We start from the raw sequence: 23798 nt of genomic DNA on the forward strand, positions 1-23798 counted from the left end.
ATAAGAGTAATAAAGTAATAAAGAAACATTTTATTTTCTTTGAGAGTAAAATTTAAAACAGTTAAAAATATAATTTAGTTGCTTCTATGCTTTTGGTTTCATTCACATCTGCTTTGCCCTACCTATAAAAGCACTGTATATATGTGGTCTAACTGCTTTTAGTATAAATACACAAAAAAAAGGAGTAATACAATATACATATATAAATATATAAAATAAATCCTTTATATGTTCTGTTGTGCTCTATTCAAGAGAAATAACAACAAACTGAATTTTATTTATTATTCTTTTTTAAATTTAAAAAATTAAGCATTATTAATTATTTAAATTAACGCAATTTTTCAGTTAAGGAATAAGCATATCAGTCTAATGCAAAAGATTGTAATTACCTATTGTCTATTTTTATACATTACATTTTTAACATCCCAAAATTCAGATCTGTATTACAAAGTAGCAATCTAAATTCATGGTTAACATATTAATTTTATTTCACTTTATAAAAGATTATTCCTTTTTTTAATATTAAGAAGAATATAAAGATAATTTTCCTTGTAAAACACTATTTCTATAATCTGCACTTTAGCAAGAGGTTTAAATTTTAAAACAGTAATTTCAGTCCTGACCAAACTATTTTGCCAGAATGATCACCAATTAACATAATGTTGGCAATTCCTTTCTTTTTCTGCATAAAAAAACATTCACAGTATAAAATGTATCATATGAAATCCTGAAGAGCTACCACAACTTCACTTCATTTCTTCTCAATAACACTTAAACACTTTTAAAATTACAATCAAATTATAATATATTGGCTCAAGCCAGGAATGTTACAATTCAAAGCAAATTATTTAGAGCCTATTTACAATGTATAAAACTTTTATGAGAGCAAAAAATCTTTTAAGCACTGTGGGAGCGGCAATGACTTCACCGAGTTTCCTCGGATGAATTGCAGTATTGCATCTCTGCATACATTTTGTAAAGTTTTAACTGCAACAAATATTTTTTATTAATATCTACATAATTTTCATAGGTTTTAATTTCTACAAAATATTGATTAGGGCAAAGTGGAACAGTAAGTTATGTAGTTCAAATAGCTTCTAAATTCTCAATTTCACAAACTAACTATGTGTAACAGATATAAATTTTTACCTCCATATAGCTGAATTATGCGAACTTGCTTTGTAGTGCCATACACATCTACAATAGCATGTAAAGGACCTCTTGTGTATGGTATGGCTTTTGTGCATGGACCTTGTTCTTCACCATTTATTATAAAGTGCATCTCAGCTAAATCAGGGTCATCTTTACTCTTTTTAGGACAAGGCACATACATAACTCCTATACGGCTTCCAGCATCCATGGGTAAGATGCCTTGTGGGGTGCCATTGTTTGATACAGTTTGAGGGCGAAGAGTGTGCTTTGACACATATCCACGAGGTGTGTGTACATTATGTGAATCTCCCAAAATGGACACCCTAGGTTCATTATCTCGCCGCCCACTTGTTCCTTGGTTAATCAATTCAATAAGGACATTATTCTGTGACTTAGATATAGGAAATATCCATGACATGCCTGTGTTTGCAAGATCAGGTAAAGCATATTGAGGCAAACCTTTCTCACCCATTGCAGTACTTTGAGGATCAAGTAAAGTTAAGCCAAGACGCATATGACCACTCCATCCCCGTTCAGTTTTTTCAATTTCCACCAAGAATATTTCCCCTGGTAACAAGGGCCTTTCACTAAATGTTAAACCATGAGCAAAACTAGTCTTTCGATAAGCCACTGTATTATCTTCGAATAAAACAATATTTGATCCATGATAGTGGTGAAACCTCGATAACATGATGGACAACATAGAGTTGGCTTTTGTATCTACTGGGAACTCCCAGGTAACAACAAAAGCGAAGCACGCCACCCAAATATGAACAGCGAGTTATTTGCTATCTACAAAAAGGAATCCAACTCCAGTCTCTTGAATGGGAGAGCTGTAACTGGGTAATTTAGCAAGTGAGTTTGCAAAATGTATGAGGGAAAAATACAATTTAAGAACAATTAATTATCATGCACTATGTAGATTGAATGTTTTTCCACTATGGAGCTCTAAAGTTTTCTCAAACTTCACAACCAAAATAAATTATTGTTTTTGTTGTCATGTCATGTCATGTCATAGTGACACTAGTGTGACCATATTTAAATTTGTCATTATGCTAGCTACTTGGTTAAAATCTGCCAAAATCTGCTAACCTTTTTTTAAAAACTGTTAAAATTCTGCTATTTTATAAAATAAAAGGTTTAATACTTGTAGGTATCATTTTTTTATTGAAAAATTTAAATTTCTTAATTTTCCGTGACATCTGACTCGTCAATATTTGAATTAAGTGTACTTAGTTGAATTTTGGGCTATATTTAACATATTTTTTGTAGGCGTAAAATTTACGCATCTTTTACAGCTTGTTTTACATGTAGGATTGCAGACACATGTTCATTTTTAAATCTGTTCCTTTGGTCTGTTTTTAAATTAATCACCTGAGAAAATATTCTTTCACAAGCTGTATTGGACATTGGCAAAATCATCATGGCCTTCGCGAAATCAACCAAATGTGTATACTTCTTATTTCCATCTGCTCGAGTCATTTTTGCAATGTGGCCCAAAAATCGTTTAGTATTCATAGGCGTGTGGTTAAAGCTTCCACCTCATTCTAACAGCTCACTCACTGCCTTATCCAATTAGAGCTCCCTGTATTATCGCTGTCAATAATTTGTACGTCAGGTTCATGGATCAAATTTGGAAATTGGGATACCAAATCGGCAAGACTTGAAAAATCCTTGTAGACAACATTCTGTGGATCAAGACATTGTAATTACAATGTCTTGATACACAGAACTTGAGCAATTGCTCAAACTCTTCATTCAGGGGTAAACGTTGTTTTAGTTGAACACAAAGTTGGATCAAAAATGATTGAATACGTTGCTGGAATGTTAAGATTTCTGTCTTTTGTCTGGCATCTTGAGCTAATATTTTAAATAGTTTACTGACATATTATACTACGAGATAGGTATCATATTTTAAAGGTAAAAATTAAGTAAATAAGTCCGAAGGATGTGTGTTCTTCAAGTAGGTCGTTTTTATATAACAGCTTAGAAGTAAAACAACTAAGCATATGGGCTGAATCTTTGTGCTGTGGAATACCTACTCCCCTCGAAATATTACATTAATTTTATTTGGGATGGGTAAAATTTAATATAGGGCATAAAAATAAAGTTTAATGAATATATATAGTGTTTAATAAATTGTAATTGGTAGACTTTATTGTTTCTTTTGGAAATATATAAAAGTTAACTTATTAAGTTTGCATAATGCTAATGTTATGCTAATATTTTTCTAAATTCTGCTAATTACTGCCAAATTTTTCCAATCTGCGACATAATATGCTACGCTGTGAATTGGAGGTCATATTCTGCTAAAATCGCAGAATTCTGCTAAATCTGGTCACACTGTGACAGCCAGTTATTCCAGTTAAGTCTGCGCGAGGCCAAAATTTGAACTAATCCCAGGCTGCCATGTTGTTGTTGTGACAGGGGAAGTAAGCGTTTTGAGTGTCTTGTGTTTTTATTCGTATTGATCAAATTTTGTAATCATCATGCCAAAAGTCATAAAAAGTGCTGGGCGAGAGATTATTTTAAAGGTGAAACAGAACGGGACAATAAGAGGCCAATTGTTCAATTTTCTAAATTACGGGCTCGGGTGATCCCCCCAAAAATTATCTGTCAAGATAATTTTGACCATTGTGACCATCGCGTGGTATTTTGCCTCCGTGTGACCCCACTCGGAGGCAGAATACCACGCATACCACGCACAAATTTTTGATATATTAGAATATTGTTGGATATTCATACATGTGTTCGTTTCAGGTATTTCTGAACGCACTGTCACTCAAATAACTCAAGAAGGTAATAAAGTTGAAGCTTCAACTTCTAAAATTGTTACTCCAGGAAAACCTAGAAACCGAGAGATTTTTTAGAAATAGACGATGTTGATAAGTGTTCTATAAGGCATAATATTATGATACTCGTTAAAAAAAGGAATTCCGACCGTTTATAAGCTTTGGCTTGTATTGAAAACTGATATCGATTTCAAATACCGCAAAACGACTTTAAGGCTTAATTTAAGAATTTTTTTGAAATTAAAGAAAAGCTATGTAAAAAGGCTTACTATAAAGTTAGTGATTATCTAGTTGATAAAAGGGCCTGGGACTAGTGCTGGGCAGGCTACTTCTAATAATTAATTTACTATATTTGTTTTAAATATTGTAGAATTGTTTGATGATTTGCTTATTTTTAAGCAAGAAAAGCATATATTCATGCCTCATATCACTTTCAAAAATGTTGGCAATCAAATGAAGAACCAGGTGTTTTGACATAGGATAGTACCTCACGCTGGTGGAAAAACAGGATTTGTGGATATTGAATTCCTAATCTCAATCAAAATCGAGCGATTATCATGATGACATGAATGTGAACATTTCATGCGATGGATAACTCTGTCGTGACTGACTGTATCGTGGTTATGGATAATGCACCATACCATTGCACACAAATAAACAAAGAACCCACAGTGAGCCATTTAAAAGTAGAATTGCAGCTATGCTTACAAATTACATTTGACGATTACTGGATAAAGCTACGTAGCTAAAAAAAAAAAAGGAGACCCAGTATATAAAGTCGAATATTTATTAAATCAACGTGGACATGAGATCGTGCGTTTACCTCCCTATCATTGTGATTTAAATCCAATTGAAAAATATGAGCTATAGCCAAAAGACGTATTGCGGAGAAATATGTTAGTCAAACTACAAGTGAAATATCTTCAATAACTGAAGCAGCGTTTAGTTCCATAACTACGGAGGGATGGATTGATGTGTGTCAACGCGTGGAAAAAAGCGAAGGCGAAGATTCAAATAATACAATGGAAGGCATTGACCCACTTAAGACCACACTTATCCAAAATTTAAAAGTTCCGTTAGATGCCTAATAAAAAAATTCTAAAAATATTTTGTGTTGTTTTTTTTTTATTTTTAAAGTACAAATCGCTTAAAATCGGTCCAGGCGTTCTTGAGCTATGGTGAAATCGACTTGATATTATAAAAAGCAGTAGGTACATATATTATTATTTGGTCGCAGTTCACTTGATTAACCTAGTTACATTATTTCCTTATCTCCCATTTATATAATAAATTCTACATAATTTAAATAGTATAGGGTATTATTAAAAGGCTATGTCGCTAAACCATATAAACTTTTTAATAGAAACACAAACATTTATATTTGGGTGTATATGTCGATTACGTCAACAACAATAAATTTTAAACTAAATTTTTGACTAAATTATCCAGGACTTTACGCACAACGGACCAATTATAAATCTGAGTGCGGAAACTGACTCCACCGACCTAAACCTAACCGCCTTCCCAGAAGAGATAGTACTTCGTTCTTTACTCACTCCAGTGAGCTTCCGTCATGACTTTCAGGCGATTGACCCTCTGACCGCCTAAGGTGCGAGCCTTCCGAGGATGTCTTTATGCTCTATGGTCGTGGAAAATAGCCCATTTCCGGCAGAGTTAGACAAAACAGCCCGAGCGATCAAGGCACTTTTTATTTTTTTTTAAATTTAATTAGGGTCTTCAGGAAAGTCAGTTACACTGACGAGGATCCACCCTTTTAGTCGGAGGACTGAAGGTACTGCCGTTTCAATACTAAGGGGAGATAGAAATGTGAATCAGCTCAAAGCCCGTCCCGTTTCTCAATCGTACCCATGTCTCAACGTTGAATCTAACTGATGTAGCTTGCCTGGTTGCTCTTTCAATTAATTATTATTGAGATATTCAGTTCATATTCTTTCTTTTAAATATTTAAAACAGTGGAATTGTAGATATTCCACTGTAAAGATTACTCCAGTTTCTTATTAAATTAAAATAGCGTATAACATAATCTTTAAAAATAAAATCAACTAAAGTACTTATACTAACTATATTACCTATGTATATTTCTGACATATTAAAAATTACGCTATGATGAAAAGAGATATTATTTATTTAAATTAGTTATTACAATTTATTACCTTAAACTATCCATTCTTATCAAATATTAATTTCATTGGTCATCTGAATATAAGGTCAATAACCTTGGATAATAACTCAAAAATCATACATTACATAATACAGTGCGGTTACATATTAAAGTGGACATCGTTACGCTATAGACGATTTCTTAACAATACTATCGCAGTTCTAAAAATTTAAATTTCACAGATGTATGTGCTTTTGTTATGTTGCGTTCTTAGCGTAACCTCGGCGTTGGATAATGGACTGGCTTTGACTCCGCCTATGGGATGGTTGACATGGCAACGCTTTAGATGCAAAACAGACTGCAAGACGTATCCGGATGAATGTATAAGGTAAAAGTAAAGATTCGAAGATAGATTGACTGATTTCTATCTAGCTTTAGATCTAGTTAGATCTAGTTTTTTTTACCACTAAATGCGATTTATTACTCCCAAAGAATATCCTCCGAATCGGAATTTCAGATCAGGAAACTATATGTATGCTGCCAGGCTTAATGGTCCAGTGAATAGGCTATCTCGCTCTTACAAGTTTTTTACAATTATTGATGAAAATATAGATGTGTTTTACAACAGTCTACCAACATTACGTAACTTTGTTTTACAAGCTCTTAAATCTTAATGTGGTTTAAGTTTTAATTTTTTTTGTTCATTACTGGTATTTTTATCTTTTAGTTTTAGTTATTATTTATATTATTAATATTTTATTTTGTTTTATTTTATTTTTGTTTATTTTGTGGTCGCTTTTTCCTTTGATATATTGCTTAAGTTCGAATATAATTTATGTGCAAGTGTGTAAATTGGTGATGTCATATTTTCTTGCATTTTTAGGCATACACATTGTTTTACAATGTATATATAAATGAATTAATTAAGTACAATTTAATGGTTTACGTTTTAATTGCCATATAAACTACGATTGTATAATAATATGTTTAAGTATTGTTCAATATAATATGTGTTGCCCACATGAATATTAAGAACACATCTTATCTATGAAGTACTTTAGTTATGATTTTATTTCCCTAAAACAAATGTTCTTTATCAACATTAGTCAAAATTCGGATCAGACATTAAAGTTACATATTCCCACATCATCATAATAATGTTGTTGCAGCGAAGCTTTAATAAGGCGTACAGCGGATAAAATGGTGAGCGACGGCTATCTGGCCGCGGGGTATAATTACGTGGGCATAGATGATTGTTGGATGGAGAAAGATCGTGATAAGGATGGCAGACTGGTGCCGGATGCTACACGTTTCCCTAATGGCATGAAGGCAATTGGTGATTATGTGAGAATCTGTATTAATATTACATATCTGAAGATTATTTGTTTTATTTTATTAATGCGTGAATTAGTATTATTAATCGTTGTAAACTTTATTTATAATAATACTAGCTGACCCGGGTAACTTCGTTCCACCTAACAGTATATCGTGTTAACTTTAGTTGAACTTAATTTAAGATTATAAATTCAAATTTTTTGCAAATATTGATTTATTGATTATTTGAAAGATTTGAAATCCAATGGTTAAATTGGATTTCACAGGTTGTGATTGGTCACGAACATCTTAAATCGTTCACTGTTGACACATGAAATATACGTCAGATGCCCATCTGTCCAATGACTTTCTTTCATGTTACATTCACCTCCCCTAATAAGGCGTTTCAATTATAACATCGTCATAATTGGGTCACTGGATATGATGCAACGTGCAGCGGGAAAAACTTAATTTGTTATAAAATTTTCAGATTCATTCAAAAGGCTTGAAATTCATTCTATTTCAAGACTATGGAAACAAGACACTTATGGGCTATCCGGGCGTGTTAGGCCATGAAAAGACCGACGTGGACTCATTTGTAGGATGGGGAGTAGATTATATAAAATTGGCTGGGATGAATGTGGAACCGTCAAAAATGGATACAGGTAATATTAACTGCGATAATATTTGATTCAATAAAATTATTTAGTATATGAAAGTTATAATTTACATTCGTTACATTCATTAAGAGGACCACAGTCAAAGGTTAAATTAAATTCCTTTGCTATTAATTTAAAATTTCTTGAGGCAACTCAAATTTGAATAAGTTACCTGGTGTGTACGTATGTTATGGAAACCTTAATATTTGCGAAATCGGTCTAAAAGAAATCATAATCAAATCAAAATTACGGCAATCGACTATAGTTCTAGACTATACCTAGTTAGATGTACAATATTATATATTTCTTTCAGGATATCCTGAATTTGGTAGATTAATGAATGAAAGTGGCCGACCAATGGTGTATTCGTGCAGTTGGCCTGCGTATCAAGGCAAAGTAAGTTGTAACGGCGATATTTTATTTCAATTTTATGTGCTTTGATATATTTTTATTAGTATGTACTTAAAACAACACAAAATACAAACAAAGTATTTAGAATTTTTTTAACCTACATAATAATTATTAAATTATTCATAAAATTACTAATAACCAATTTAAAAAGTTTTGTCCCTATATATATTTACGTAAACGCTATAGGTTGAAGGGGGGTCTTTGACTTTTTATTTGGTGATTACGTCAACAGTAATTATTTTATTATTTACTACTTTACACAATTATTACCTCACATTATCTATGCTTGAAAACGAAATGCATTTTCGAGGATTCATACAAATAAAATTAATACATTTATGTACTGTTATTTTTGAGAGCTAATTTACTTTTCTACAAGGTGAGGGGATAAATTGCAGTATTTCTGTAAATTTACAGTAATTGTAAATTGTATGGTATTTACAGCCCGACTACAAGTCGATTAGAGAACATTGCAATCTGTGGAGGAACACTTTTGATATACAGGACTCCTGGGCTTCTCTCACCGATATCATGGACTGGTTTGCAAAAAAGCCTGAACTGGTGGAATTTGCAGGGCCTGGGCATTGGAATGACCCTGATATGGTATAACTTAATTCTTAAATTAACAAAAAAAAACTTGAGAGGTGTCATAGACCATAGTCCACCCGGATGGAACGAAGTTTCTTTTCGATTAATCAGTGAAGGAATTGTAATATTTTTTTTATTATAATAATATTTGGTTACCAATTCGACTTAGGGTCCTTCAAGAAAAGAGCGTACCAATTCTTAAAAGGCCGGCAACGCACTCGCGAGCCCTATGGCATTGAGGGTGTCCATGGGCGGCGGTATCACTTAACATCAGGTGAGCCTCCTGCCCGTTTGCCCCCTGTTCTATAAAAAAAGCACAGTAGTAATGATTATAATGCGTACTTGTTTGAAAACATAAGCATTTATTATTGTCTGTATAAAATCTGTACTTACCTAACTCCATTAGCAATATCCGGAACTTGTGCAGAAACACGGTCAGGATTCATTATTGTTATTATTTTTTATTATTTATTATGTACAAAAAACTTCAACAAAAATAATCATCGCAACAACACACTGTTCAATGCGAAATAGAAAGACGAAACGAAAATAACTGGTTTGCTTTCTATGAGAGAGAGGGAGAGGGAGAGAGAGAGGGGGGGAGACAGACAGAGATACACGAGTTAAGAGTATCAACCCAATAGATGCTTTGCTAGCATGAAACCAAATGTAGGTCGTGCGTCAACAACGACCAATACTTAGTAAGTAATTTTAATGTGTAAATACGACAATAAATAGACATAATCTCCAGCCATCACTCTGTTCATTTAAATAAATTATTTTTAAACCGAAAGTGCGTTGCTGTTCCTTTTACTCACGCTACACGGCTTACAACTATAGCAAACTTTTGATATTTTATATAAATTTTTCCGGTCTAGCCCCCTCTCGCAACCCGCAAAGAGGGGCTTCGTTCGAAAAATAAATGAGGTAGTTGGGAATAACGAGATTCTGATTACAGCTTTTAATCGGCAACGACGGTCTGTCTGTGGATCAGGCAAGGGTGCAGATGGCAGTCTGGTCGATCATGGCAGCACCTCTGATTATGAGCGTCGATCTGAATTCTATCAAAGACGAGTTCAAGCATATTCTACTTAATGATAGAGTTATTGCAGTTGATCAGGATGAAATGGGAAAACAGGGTATGCGGGTGTGGAATAAGTCTAATTGCGAGGTAAGATTTGTTAGTTGGATTTTCTTTTCGCAGTACGCAGGAGTAGATTGGAGGAATTCAGGTGGAGATATAAATTCTTAAACAATTAAGAAAATATTGTTTATATCTTACAAGAGCTTTTGCAAGAGTAAATAAATAGCAACCGTTACTAAGATCATATTATGAAATAATAATATAAACTTTATTCATGAGAGAAATATGGTTGTGACAAAATTCTTCTATTGCTAGTTCCCATTCTAAGGAGCGTTCCCATTCTGTGTTGTGATTTACTGAATTAAAATTATTCATGCATGTCAAAGTAAAAAGTCAACAATCATTTGTTCATATAGGTAACATAATGTACACTTATGAACGTCAAGACACTGATAGGTATTTTTTAATACAGTTGCTCAAAAAGTGGCATATTGCAGGGAGGTATAGCGTTCGGAAAGTGGGCTATTACACACTCGTGCTTTTTCTTTGCCATTCCCGCACTCGTGCGTTTTCTTTGCCAACTGTCAAAACAATGTGTATTAAAAAGAAAAAACCAAACACGAAGGTTTTATTCAAATGATTCATAGAAGTTTATATGATATATGATTTCTAAATATTATAATAATTGGATTCAATAAGTTCGGTTAGGTTTCTTTTCATTTCATATCAATTAAAAAAATATTAAAAAGAATTTTATGATATATGCAAATACGTATTTCTAAAAAGTTGACTAATAATTGGATTTTGTTTCATATCAATAAAAAAATATTAAAAAGAAAAAACCAACCACGAAGTTTTTACTAAAAAAATCACAGAAGTTTTTATGATTCATGCAAATATTTTAAAAAGAAGCTACTATTTGTTTCAATATCAGATTTAATGATTGGACTCAATGAGTTAGATTTGGTTTTCTTTCAATAAAAATAGTCTACTGAAGAATTGGCTGTATGGGCCAAGTTCCCTTTGCCTACCCAGAATGGGTGAAGAAAAGAAAAAACAAGCTTTGCTCATATTCTTGCGGTTGGCGCCATTTTCCAAAAATGTTCTTTCGAGTTGAGTTATTTTTTGCACAAAATGAGTAATTTCGACGATATTTTATTTGAATGAATACCACCCGAACGCAGTATAATTGCATAAAATGCTTCGGAGAACAATTTACCGGAAACATATAAGTCGCTACATATCTACGTGCAACGAATTTATTCCCTAGAGAGAATAGAAAAAAAGCAAATATTTTAATTAAATTGCTTAATTTTTTCGCAACTGTATTAAAAATAGTCGTTCAGTACACGTGCGGTACCGTCATTGAAACTTGTCCCGACTGTCAACCCTCACCTTCGGCTGCGCCTCGGCTCGGGTAGACATTCGTCGGAACTCGTTGCAATGACAGGCTTTCCGCACTTGTAATGAAATATACTATTTTACTTAAAAGGATTCTATAAAAGGAAATCATACACATAATGAACTATTGTTAAATGAATAGACAACATTAATATTTATTCTATAAAAAAACAACACAACATTGATAAAGTATTTACTATTTTCTTAACTTACAAAGTAATAATAAAAATTATTTGAAAAAAAACAAAATAAATTTAAATAGTGTGGTCCCAGTGGCAGTGTCCTGTATTCTTGATTGTATTAATTATTATATGGTTACTTATAACATATAATAATTAGTACTAACATTAATAAATAAAAATATTGCCAAAGGGACTAACTATTTCCTACATAGCAAACTGATATTATTCAATTGATTGTCAATAGACAATTAATACGTCAGTTAATCTATGGATCTCATACTTTAATACATTGTTAATTTCGTTTTGAAATACAACTTAGAGAGCTTTTCAATTCGTAGATTTGGAGTCGTGAATTGTCAAATGGTTACGCTGTGGCGTTTGTGAACAGACGCAACGATAGCGCCCCTTACGCTGTAGCCGCTACATTTGATGATATGCGGGTACCCGCACAGAACTACCATGTGGAGGTAGATGGCATTGCTATTAAATTAGTAACCCATACATAAATTGTTTCTTTATATTTTATTTTGATATTTTTCGATTTGAATTTTAAGAATTATCAAATTAGATAGAAATTGATTGTTTCAAGATTCAGGGTAAGATGCAAACCGATCTTGACTTTAAGGATAAAATTCTGAAGCGCGAATTTACTTTCGTATGTTAAAATAATTAGTGACTTGCTGAATAAATACTGTATTTGTTGCACACACATAACAGTCTTGGTTTTTTGCAGGAGCTTTTTGACCAAGAATATTTGCGATGTTACGGAACAATGGACAGAAAATTCAGATCTAGAATTAAACCTTTGGGTAAGCATAATACTTTAATGTTTATCCAATAGTTTTTAGTTATATTCAGTTTTTCTGTTGATTCGTAAGAATCGTATGATACTTTAAACAGATGCATTAGTAGCATAGTAATTCATAGCTTTTTACCTGAAACATGATAAAGTGACCGATAACTACAAGTTCTCACCTCTGGGTGTGAGCTCCCCAGAACCAGCTCCGTCCACTGCACCGTATTCAACATAGAGTGATTCGAATCGTCGACGAACAGTCTCTTTCCGAACGGCTTGTTCCCTAGGCGTTGCGTAGAGATATTGTGTGGTCTCTCTACATGTTCTACCGAATTTACTACAGAGAGTGTCCAAAGGATTTGTTCGCATAACGTCGAAGCAGAATTTGTAATTCCACTCGTAACACCTACGTTCGTCGTTCCACAATTGAGCGTTTCATAAGACTTTGTTTGCCTTTCGAGCTCTGTGGCATTGTGAGTGTTCATAGGGTCACTTAACATCAGGTGAGCCGTGAGCCCGTTTGCCCCTTGTTTTATAAAAATAATACCTATACATAAAAAGTAACTATAATTCAGAAATGTTGATCCAGCGTCTAATTACATAATAATGTTTTTGTTGCAGGCGTCAAGTTTTACAAGTTTACACCAATGAAATCAAATGAAATAAGTGACGAACACTATCAATGTTATTATTAACTATTAAATAATGTGATTTTACTGTTGTTTTTTTTATGTAAGCCTGGTAAACAATCGAGCGATTTATACTTTTTTTTTACCCATATGTTTTTTTAACAATGACGTTAATAATAGATTTTTCTTTCTTTCTTTCCAGCCTAGTTACGGTGAAGGAAAATGTCGTATTGTTGTTTTTGTCCAAAACTCCGGCCCTCAATTATGTAACTTCCTTTAGCAACAGCGATACCGTTACCGTACCGTACCGTACGTTACTGTAAGCCAGTTTTATATAGTTCTCTCAATATGCGACATTCCTTGCCTTCAATATCCAACAATATGCTAATATTACAAAAACACCTCACACGGAGGCAAAATACCATGCAATGGTCACCCCAAAAATCACCTGCCAAGAAAGCAACCCGAGCCCATATTATAGAAATGGAACAATTGGCCCCTTATTGTCCCGTTCTGTTTAACAAGAACGTTTCAACTTTAAAGCAATCTCTCGACAAGCTCTTTTAATGACTTTTGGCATGATAATTACAAAATTTGATTAATAAATACGAATAAAAACACAAGATACTCAAAACGCTTACTTCATCTGTCACAACAACAACATGGCGGCTTTGGATTAGGTTTTTTAATTCAATTTTTTCAAATTTTGGCCGCGCGCCAACTTTCCTGGCGCGCACTCTAGATCCGTTGTTTCAAATTTTGACATCAGAGCGACTGCCACTGTTTTTATTTTATAGAGATGAAGTCAAGACGACTTGTTTGTATAATCTGTAAAAAAATTCGATCAATATCAAATCTTTCTGTCAATGTCTAGCCATTCAAGGATAATGGCCACAGCTGAAAAAATGTTTGTCATCAGTAAATTGATCACGAGACAATTTCGATTGCCTATTCATCACTTTCTCAAGAATCGTACTAGATATAATTCTGTATTAAGTATTAATTTTAAAACTGCACACTATTCCACACAATTTAAAGTGCCTTGGGAATATACAACTTTAAAAAGAAAATTACATTTAGTGAAAAGGTGTGTGGTGTTTGTTTTGTATATAATATTTGCAGGTTAAGACCGGCCGAACTTATCATTAATAATAACGATAAAGCGACTCTTACACCACCTTTATAACCAGATATAAATACACACAAGTGGAGGTATAATATAAACAGGGCATAGTTTAAACAGGGATGTCCTAGAATCTTGATGTTATAAAGGCCAACAACTATATAAACATATAAGCTACTTAATTAAGTTGCTATTACAACTAGTTGTACTGATAATAAAAGATACTATGTTAGTTAAAATAATGCTTAGGGTAGCTATGAATTAGCACACTATCCTTAAAATAAACAGTATACCTTATACAGTATATTTTAATATACAGTATAAAACAGTTATTTTAACCAATATTCCTTAGTCTGGTGGCATAGATTTAGCATATTCCTATGAATCTGTATTAACTAATTAATTTCACATCTGAATTCTGAACTAAGTGATTTCTTTATGATCTATTCATAATGATTCTGTTCATACAATATTATACTGTATGTTGTTGCCATAAAGCTTATTTTTCTGTAAACTATTTCATATTGAGCCTAACTCCATCATTGATACAACTTCTCAGTATAGCCTTGATACTGTTAGAGTTACATGTGCAGTATGCTGCCTGTTAAGTTGTTTCTTATTTTAACATTTTATTTGGTGATTTTTTCTAGAGAATTAGACGCAATGGCTCTGAGTCCACTCGATCCTTCATCATACTCAAGACCAGGTATGTATCTTTTCTATTCTAATTATATTTATAAATACTATAATTTAATTAATTAAATACATGAAAATTAATGTACTCTTTTAGAATTAGCTGTTGTTAAACATGTAGACCTGAAATTAAATGTGGACTTTGAAAATAAACAACTTACTGGAGAAGCCCTACTAACTGTTCATGTCTTAGATTCTATTCAAGAACTGGTAAGTAAGCAAAAATTTGTTTAATTAGAGTATTTTATTTTTAGTTAGGTAATTCTGACATATATTAATCTGTTATAACAACATTAATAAGACTACATACTTATATTTGGTTGTAAAGACCAGTAGTCTTAACATAATATAAAGTCAATGATGTTTCTATTAAGAACCTATTAATACAATAGAATTCAGCCAGAACCCTTGACTGTGGTCAATATAATTGGTATGTTGTTTTAAACAATGTCGCTGTAAAGGGTTATGACTTTATATTGTAATAATATGTCATAGGTCCTTTAATTCATTTGTGAATAGAACCGTAATCCACAACATATTGGTTGGCTTGGCCTACTTTCATTTGACCTAGTCAAGTACAAAATTGTGGGATTGCAAAACTGATTTATATGTAAATGATAAAAATATTGCTTGGTCAAATAAAAATATTTCTCAACAAGAAAAAGAAAAATATTGTAATATAATTTATTATTTATTTATTTCCTTATTTCCTACTATATATTCTACAACCTGTACCAGTTGTTATAGTGAACAGTGATAATGTGTCACATATTAATTTAAAAATATACTAGCAACCTGCCCTTGCACACAGGCAGTTTGTTTTATAAAATGTTATCCATGCAGTATTAACCATGTAAATTAACTTGAATTTAAACTTGAATACCAGAGAATTCATTTACTTTTCCTTAGTGACTGTTTTATACAATTTCCAATATAATAAAATAGATATTGCAATAAAAGCATCATAATCGGACCATATCAGTGAGTGAGAGTCAGTGAGATCTTATCATCATCTTCAACCTGTCATTCATATTCTTATGACTTTCAATTTACAGATATTAGACTCAAGTAATCTAACAATAGAATCAATTGAGAGTGAGGACGGCAAGACCTTGAACTTTACATTGGATGATCCGGTGCCTAATTATGGATCGAAGTTGACGATTCCACTGCCGGAACCTGCTACAGCGGACCAAAAGTAAGTATACAACTTCTGGCGCTATTGGTCCTTATCAGTCCGGTTCCAACAAAAATTAGTTGTTAAATTAAAAAGTGAAGATGTTTAATTTTTGGCCAGGGTATACTAGGGTAGGACTTTTCCCTTAAAAATTACTTTATTATGCCACTTTCTAATCTAGATGTAATACATCAAAGTAGTGTTGTATCTAAGCTTGTATTGCGATTTAAAGAAAAAAAAAATATATATTGTGATGTGGCAGGCAATGTAGGTCCATAGTTTTTAAAGGTTTAACAGTTGTTTAAATTAATTTTTAATTTCAATTCGTAATTTTCGGTAATTATACTAAAATAATTTCAAAGGACGCTAAGTATGCAACCTAAATATGCGAACGACTGACAATTGTACCACCTTGACATTTTATACCATATTCGTGCAATAAATAAATTATTATTATTATTATTATTATTATTATTAAAATAAATATCGAAGAAAAGAAACGTGACGGAAAACAGCTTCCATCTGAACCAATGATGATGACGTTTAATGGTTTAACTTATCAACCGGTACTTGAAATGTCTGAAAGTACATCCATGGCCTCCACAATGTGTGTTAGAGTACTGCAAAGTTCGGACACCGTCCGCTCCGAAAGCAGACAGTGAGAATTTCTAAAATTACCAGAAAAGTAGACGAAAGTAGTTACATAGTTCCATATTTATATAAAATTTAATTACTCTAATTACGTATTAAAGCACGACCGGGAATTTTTTTTTACAAAAATTGACTAATATTAAATGATTTCTTGGGATTGATTTGCTCTAATTCAAATAATTTGTATGACTCAAAAGTTGGCGATTAAGAGAGTGACAGAGAGTTTCTATCTCTAAGATAATTTCTAGCCAGTTCAAAGGAACTGGCTAGAAATTCTCCTCTAGGAAATTGCCTAGCGAACTGATAGTAAATGTAAATTTAGAATCAATTTAACAATTTTTCTATTTACGTTCATATATGTACTCGGTTAACTTTAACCTTTATGTATAAAGTTATTTCTAGTTTGAGTTCAACCATGGACTCATAACATCCAACATTCAAGTTAAAGTATTTAATCGATACGCGTTATAGATTTTGAAATCCTAATCTTTATTCACATCGTAAAAACAATCTAAAATATTTAAAGTTAAAGAAGTAATATATATTTTTGCTAAACACTACTTAAAATATTTTTTATTTGTAATCATTAATGTCACAATTTTGAATAATGTTAGTCGGAATTTCAAATAGCATAAATTGATAGAATTCAACTCATTTCATTATTAAAAACAATGTCATTAATTAACTTTTTTTATTAGATGTTTAATAATAGTAAGTTTTAATTAAAAGTAGTTGAAGTTGGATAGAAAAATAAATTAAAATATTTGATAAGCATTATTGTAACACTAATATATATGAACAATTTCAGCCTTAAAATAAGAATAAAATACAAGACATCACCATCAGCGACCGCCCTGCAATGGTTGGAACCGAAACAAACCTCGGGCAAGAAGTACCCATACATGTTCAGCCAATGTCAGGTATAAATAAAAATATATAATTTTTATAATAATAATAATTTTATATTATTTTTTGGAAAAGGTTTACTTGGCTTGCGATTATATATCGTGTAACTTTTAAAATCATGTTCCAAATACACTTTTGTCATAAGTATAAAATTAGTTATACTTAATCAATAATTAATTATATAAATCAAATAGTTAATTATACTTAATCAATAGTTAATTATACTTATCAGTAGTTAATTATACTTAATCAATCATATGGCTAATGCTTAGGCCATCGTTTCATTGGTTGATTGAACTAGCTAGTTGGCGTTATATTATATAGGCGACGTCATGTTTTATATTTCAAATTAGAATTATTTTTAATAGTAATACGTTATCGAATATTATATTGTCTTGTTAATTATACCGTACACATAGGGAGTGTAGAATTAATTAATTATATTCATATATATTATATAAATCATACCTCTTAGGTTAACTACTAATATGTTAGTGTAATAATATAAAACAAATAAACTGTAATCGTTATTAAAAATTATTATAACCCTTAGCCAATCCACGCACGGTCAATACTCCCATGCCAAGATTCGCCAGCTGTCAAATTCACGTACAACGCAGAGGTCACTGCCCCCGAACCATTTACGGTGCTTATGAGCGCGATTAAAGGGAATTCGAGTGAAAAGGCGACTTTTAGACAACCGGTCCCTATTCCGTCGTATTTGCTCGCTATTGCTGTGGCGGTATTGGAGTCTAGGGAGCTTGGACCTAGGTATGTGTTTGGATTTAACACTCTTTGAAATACATATATACAGGATACCCGGCAAACATCTTGAACAAATGTTCTTGTCTGCGCAGAAGCCATTTTGAGGGGAGGGGTGGGGGGCGGCGGGAGAGTGACGTGTCGATCGCGTGATTGGTAATTCAGTTGACGTTTGTGAGTCCCTGTTTAATGCTCAAGAAGTTTGCCGGTACATAAATTATTTCAACATAAATATTTAATACCATGAAATTACTATAGACTATCAAATAGTCGTTAATCTGTAGATCTAATAATATTAGCAATTAAAATAAACCATGTAAAGTTTTTGAATTTATTTGACATTTATGTTATTAAATTATAATGAAAATGGCAGATTACGATCCGCCACAATTTATACATCTGACAGCTGTCAAAAGTCCTATCCACGATCTACAATTTAGTGTGGCGTTACATGTTATGTTATTGTATGATGGTCAATGTTATTATATTATTATATTTAATTATTAATATATTATTATATTTTTAAAACATCAGATCTCACGTTTGGTCCGAAAAGGAGGAGATCGATAGAAGTGCCTGGGAATTTGCGGACACCGAGAAGTACTTGCAAGCGGCTGAAAGACTGTGTGGTCCCTATCAATGGACACAGTACGATTTACTCGTATTACCTCCTTCCTTCCCCTATGGGGGCATGGAGAACCCCTGTTTGACATTTGTGACCCCCACTTTACTCGTAAGTATGAATTTTTTTTTAATTTTAATATTTAATGAATTCTTAAAACAACATAAATTACACCAAAACCCATTTACTTAAAAGTTAAAACTAAGGCTTTCAAAAGAAAAGAATATCCAACATTTTCAAATATTATGTAGTTCTAATAATAATTAAAAGTGTGTTTTTTAAAGTCGAGTGTTGATTAAGTATTTTTTAACTCGTCGCAATCGACGGGACAGTACAAATACACTTAACAATAATCAGATATTCGACGTAAACAAACATACAATTATTTTAGTATAAATAAACAGATTTTTTAAATTCCATAGAACTAAAATTAATTTATGTCGTATCTGTGGTAGCGAAGAACCATGAAGTCGTTATTAAGTTCGTGAATGATTACGAACTTAATAAAGACTTCATGGTTTAATAATTATTATGCTCCATTAACTTTAGCACACGTGTGTGAGATAAGATTTCGTAAACATTATTGTTAAGTATAAATTTTTAAACGTGTAGAATTATATTAATTTTTCTAAAATAATTACAATACGTGTTAACTTACTATAAGTATGAATTAGTTAAATAATGTTTTAGCATATTTGCTAAGTAACACAGATTAGGTATAACATTTAGAAGCTAGTATTAAAGTTACTATCCTCAGTTACATAACAAAATCTAACATCACACATTTTCGTTCATACAAAGTTCGAAGGTATACTTTTCCATGATATTTTTGGGTGAACGTATTATTTGACGAAATATTTATTTAAGACAAACTAAACATCACCATAAAACAGCTAGCTAGATATTTAGTTAAGATTAAAAGTGGACTTTTCGCTAAGTTCGTCTCCTGTAAGTCAAACCTTTATGGCTAAAATGACATGTCAATATGCAATAACGGTTTTGACATATGTCAGTCGTTTTTGCGCCATTAAGTCTTAATTCTGAATCTTTAGGAGTTACTATTTTTGATAAAGCATATCGTGAAGGATTTTTACAAAAAAAAATTACTTGTTTCAGGCACAGTTGGCTAATCATTTATCGTCTATTAAAGTTTTATTTTTTTAAATCTGTCTCACTGCACCGTTCTAATAAGTTACTCTACCATCTCTTTTCATGACAGTGTGAACACAATTTGACAGAAAGAGACAACAGAAGCCCTATATTTATTATGATACAAACGCGCATAATTGACACGTTATAATGGTCTTTTGACTTATAAATTTTTATAGGCGGGTGACAGAAGCCAAGCAGACGTCATTGTCCATGAAATAATGCATAGTTGGACGGGAAATCTGGTGACGAACAGAAACTTCGAACATTTCTGGTTAAATGAAGGTTTCACTGTGTTCCTTGAGAGAAAAGTCGGAGCCTCCCTGATAGCGGACAAAGAGGAAGCCCATCGAAGCAGGGACTTTAGCAGTCTTTTAGGCCTCCAAGAGCTTACAGAAACTGTGAGTTTGGTTTGTTAATATGTAAAACATCGTGTAATATGTAAAATACGTAATTTATTTTATCAAAATACTCCACATATATAATGCTATACCTACATAATATATAATAGTATCTATATATTCTAAAATACTTGGCAGTTATGGTGAACATAAATTTTACCAAAAATTATATGTCCAAATTTCCATAAAGTGTGACTTTATTTAAAATGATTTTTAATCAATTAAATATTGCTGGTTTTCATTTGGACTAATATTATAGTTTATAGTAGTTAAAAGTAATAATTTTTTTGTCATGATTTCGACATATCTCAAGTTCCATGTGTTTATACTTATTTGCGAGAAAATATATTGTACTGTTGTATCTATTTCGAAATTGAATTGTTTAAATACCTGTCTCTTCAAACTATTAGCCCAATAGCTGCATGTATGTCTTACTCCCTGTTTAATCCCCCCTGTTTAATCCCCCCGTAATAGTGGACATTTTATAAACTGGCAAAAGCTCCTAATACTTAAAATCTGCGTTGCAGATAAACCAAAATCTCGGTCCAACAAGTCCACTCACGCAACTCGTGCCAGATTTGAATAACACTCACCCTGATGACGCGTTCTCGAGGGTTCCCTACGAGAAGGGATCTCTATTCCTTCGTTATCTTGAAGATTTAGTCGGTGGACCAGGTAAGATTGAGCTCCACGTTTCAGGTGAAATTTGAGTTGGGCGAGAGAAATCCACTGACCAGTTTAGTGGTCGATTTGGCCGGGGTTCACCCGGATGACGCGTTTTCGACTGTGCCCTATGAGAAAGGCTCGCTGTTTCTTAGGTATCTCGAGGATTTGCTCGGTGGATCAGGTATTGCAGCGTGTGATTTTTTTTACTTTTATAGCCAACATACCATCCGCGTATTACCTTGAAGTTCGTCGTTACACAATTGACAGTTTTTAAGGCGGTTTTTTTCCGCGCACCACCACTATGTGGAACCAGCGGTCAACTGAAGTATTTATTGCGAACCAATAATAATAATAATATATTTATTTGCAAGAATATGATACGACTTAACATTCGAACTTCTAACTTAAAATTCGACTTACTTACTTGCGAGCCCTCTAGCATGGAAAACTAAAGTTTTCTCATGCTTACTGAAGTACTTATGCATAAATCGAAGTAAATAATTTTTTTTTTAATCATTTATTTATCAATATTTTTTTAAATTATTTATTTATTTATATTTTATGTACAGTAAACACTCATATATAGCGCGTTATAGGAAAAAGGCGTGTAGGAGTATTCTCGTAAAACCGTTTTTTTGAAATATTCAAAAGCTAGGAACACGAATTTAATATACTTAGTTATTAACTTTAATTTTATAGCAACATAATTAAAGAAGCGCGAAGATATCCCAAATATAACTCCAGAAATCTCCGTGCTATATAACGACAATCGCGTTATACGAAAACAAGATTTATATAGTTTACTATATAAGTAGAATATTTTTATTTAGTTGCTAAGCTGACATAAATATTTAAATAAAATTTTAGTTTAAGATATTTAAGAAATGTTTCATTTGTATTATAAAATAAATATTAATATTTCAGAGGTATTTGATGATTTCCTCCGTTCGTACCTGGACAAATTCCAGCGACAATCCATCGACACGGACCAGTTTAAAGCCTACTTATTGGACTATTTCAAAGACAATGAAGCCCTGAAAGGTGTCGACTGGTCAACATGGCTGCACAAATCTGGAATGCCGCCAGTTATTCCCGCGTAAGTTACGCAAAATATTGTTTTATACTTTGATTTTTCATTCCGTAGAATTCTGACATTTCATAAGTGTTGCTATTTAAAAGTTCTCGACCGAAAAAGGGACAAATTTGACCCACTGGTACATTTTTATAAAAATTTAATATTTCTTACCAGGTATGACACATCAATGACTAAAGCCGTTACAGTACTTCTAGCCAAAGTGAACGATACCAGCAGTAATTTGGAGTACAGCGATGTCCTTGCATTTACTCCCCAACAGATGATTAATTTCCTCCAAGCCCTCATTGATCAAGACCCACTTCCCCTAGACAGACTCAGGAATATGGGAAAAATGTACAAAATTGACACAAGCAAAAATTCTGAAATTGTCTACCGTTGGCTGAGATTGTGTATAAGAAGCAGAGATGAAAGCAAACTGAGTGAAGCCCTGCAATTTGTTAATAATCAAGGCCGCATGAAATATGTCAGACCTATCTACAGAGATTTATATAATTGGGAAGCAGTAAGAGAGAGAGCCGTTGAAAATTTCCTCAAAAACGAGCCAAATATGATGCATGTATCGGCTTATACTTTAAGAAAAGACTTGCATCTCAAGGAGTAGATTTTGTACCAGCATACTGTAAATATTTGTGGAATCTGTTTTCTATTATACAAATGTATTGTTTTAAATAAATGATTTTATTAATCATATTTTACATTCTAAGTGCTTTTAAGTATTTTTCCGGATACTACTCCTATGTGGAACCAGCTGCAAGAAAAGGATTAAAAGAAAAAAAAAATTTCTTAATCTATACTAATATTATAAAGAGGAAAGGTTTGATTTTTTGTTTGTTTGTTTGTATGAATTGAATAGGCTCCGAAACTACTTGGCAGATTTGAAAAATTCTTTCACTGTTGGAAAGCTACATCATTCCTGAGTGACATAGGCTATATTTCATTTTCAAAAAAATAGGCATCCTTACTAAAATTACGATAACATTAACATTTGTTTATTATTTGATACAATTCTAACAGATGGCGCTGAGTTAAAGGTAGTAGTTTGGCAAGACGACGTTTGCCAGGTCAGCTATCATTTATATTTTAAGTAAGTTAATGGTGTAAAATATCCATGTAATCAATATTATTTATTGCATTAATCTAAATTAATGTAGGTAAGACTTAATTTATTCAAGTATTTGAAATATGTATCTACCAAACAATAGGCATTTAAAATAAAAACTTTCCACAAGAAAGACCCTAACCCGATAAACTTAGGGCTACAGAAACAACATCTGATAGATGTCGCGCGATGCATTAGGCGCACGCAGCCTGGGAGTTGGAGTTTGAAGCTGTTTTACTTGAGAATTACGAAAAAAATCGAACATGCACACAGATAATTTGTTTTACTTAAAAAAAAAAACAAATTTTCCTTAAAATAAACGT

General features: G+C 32.4%; 3 protein-coding genes across 4 annotated transcripts; 2 read left to right on the forward strand and 1 right to left on the reverse strand.

Annotated features, from left to right (window-relative positions):
* Nucleotides 1-10: 10 nt before the first annotated feature.
* Nucleotides 11-2166, reverse strand: LOC110995766 (neuralized-like protein 2). The gene is made up of 2 exons (XM_022263078.2): nt 1150-2166; nt 11-987 (listed from the first exon to the last, which is right to left on the reverse strand). The coding sequence occupies exons 1-2, from the start codon at nt 1853-1855 to the stop codon at nt 878-880; spliced, it is 816 nt and encodes a 271-aa protein (XP_022118770.1). The 5' UTR covers nt 1856-2166; the 3' UTR covers nt 11-877.
* Nucleotides 2167-6211: 4045 nt separating this feature from the next.
* Nucleotides 6212-13209, forward strand: LOC110995764 (alpha-N-acetylgalactosaminidase). The gene is made up of 9 exons (XM_045628027.1): nt 6212-6454; nt 7236-7410; nt 7871-8045; nt 8353-8435; nt 8895-9053; nt 9997-10209; nt 12044-12172; nt 12439-12514; nt 13123-13209. Exons 1-9 carry the CDS (start codon nt 6309-6311, stop codon nt 13194-13196), a joined length of 1230 nt encoding a protein of 409 aa, XP_045483983.1. The 5' UTR covers nt 6212-6308; the 3' UTR covers nt 13197-13209.
* An 812-nt stretch (nt 13210-14021) lies between these two features.
* LOC110995751 (leukotriene A-4 hydrolase) lies at nt 14022-23076 on the forward strand. Of its 2 annotated transcripts, none has more exons than XM_045627900.1 (11): nt 14022-14217; nt 14904-14959; nt 15044-15156; nt 16002-16144; nt 17583-17694; nt 18234-18451; nt 18977-19175; nt 20393-20614; nt 21314-21461; nt 22205-22376; nt 22530-23076. In XM_045627900.1, exons 1-11 carry the CDS (start codon nt 14036-14038, stop codon nt 22975-22977), a joined length of 2013 nt encoding a protein of 670 aa, XP_045483856.1. In that variant the 5' UTR covers nt 14022-14035; the 3' UTR covers nt 22978-23076. The 2 variants fall into 2 exon arrangements, with proteins under 2 accessions (XP_045483856.1, XP_045483851.1); XM_045627895.1 differs by lacking the exon at nt 21314-21461 and adding an exon at nt 21142-21289 and having other exon boundaries at nt 14025-14217.
* Nucleotides 23077-23798: the final 722 nt, after the last annotated feature.

This window comes from Pieris rapae, chromosome 1 (assembly GCF_905147795.1).
Source record: "Pieris rapae chromosome 1, ilPieRapa1.1, whole genome shotgun sequence".
In the NCBI taxonomy this organism is placed as follows: domain Eukaryota; kingdom Metazoa; phylum Arthropoda; class Insecta; order Lepidoptera; family Pieridae; genus Pieris; species Pieris rapae.

Excerpts from the sequence above, each read along its gene's own strand:
- LOC110995751 (XM_045627900.1), top strand. The coding sequence starts at position 14,036 with ATGTTTGTCATCAGTAAATTGATCACGAGACAATTTCGATTGCCTATT. Across the intron at positions 15,157-16,001 it reads TAGATTCTATTCAAGAACTG|ATATTAGACTCAAGTAATCT; the intron begins GTAAGTAAGCAA and ends TTCAATTTACAG. Across the intron at positions 21,462-22,204 it reads GGATTTGCTCGGTGGATCAG|AGGTATTTGATGATTTCCTC; the intron begins GTATTGCAGCGT and ends TTAATATTTCAG.
- LOC110995764 (XM_045628027.1), top strand. The coding sequence starts at position 6,309 with ATGTATGTGCTTTTGTTATGTTGCGTTCTTAGCGTAACCTCGGCGTTG. Across the intron at positions 10,210-12,043 it reads GGAATAAGTCTAATTGCGAG|ATTTGGAGTCGTGAATTGTC; the intron begins GTAAGATTTGTT and ends TTCAATTCGTAG. Across the intron at positions 12,515-13,122 it reads ATCTAGAATTAAACCTTTGG|GCGTCAAGTTTTACAAGTTT; the intron begins GTAAGCATAATA and ends TTTTTGTTGCAG.
- LOC110995766 (XM_022263078.2), bottom strand. The coding sequence starts at position 1,855 with ATGTTGTCCATCATGTTATCGAGGTTTCACCACTATCATGGATCAAAT. Across the intron at positions 988-1,149 it reads CATAATTCAGCTATATGGAG|TTAAAACTTTACAAAATGTA; the intron begins GTAAAAATTTAT and ends TATTTGTTGCAG.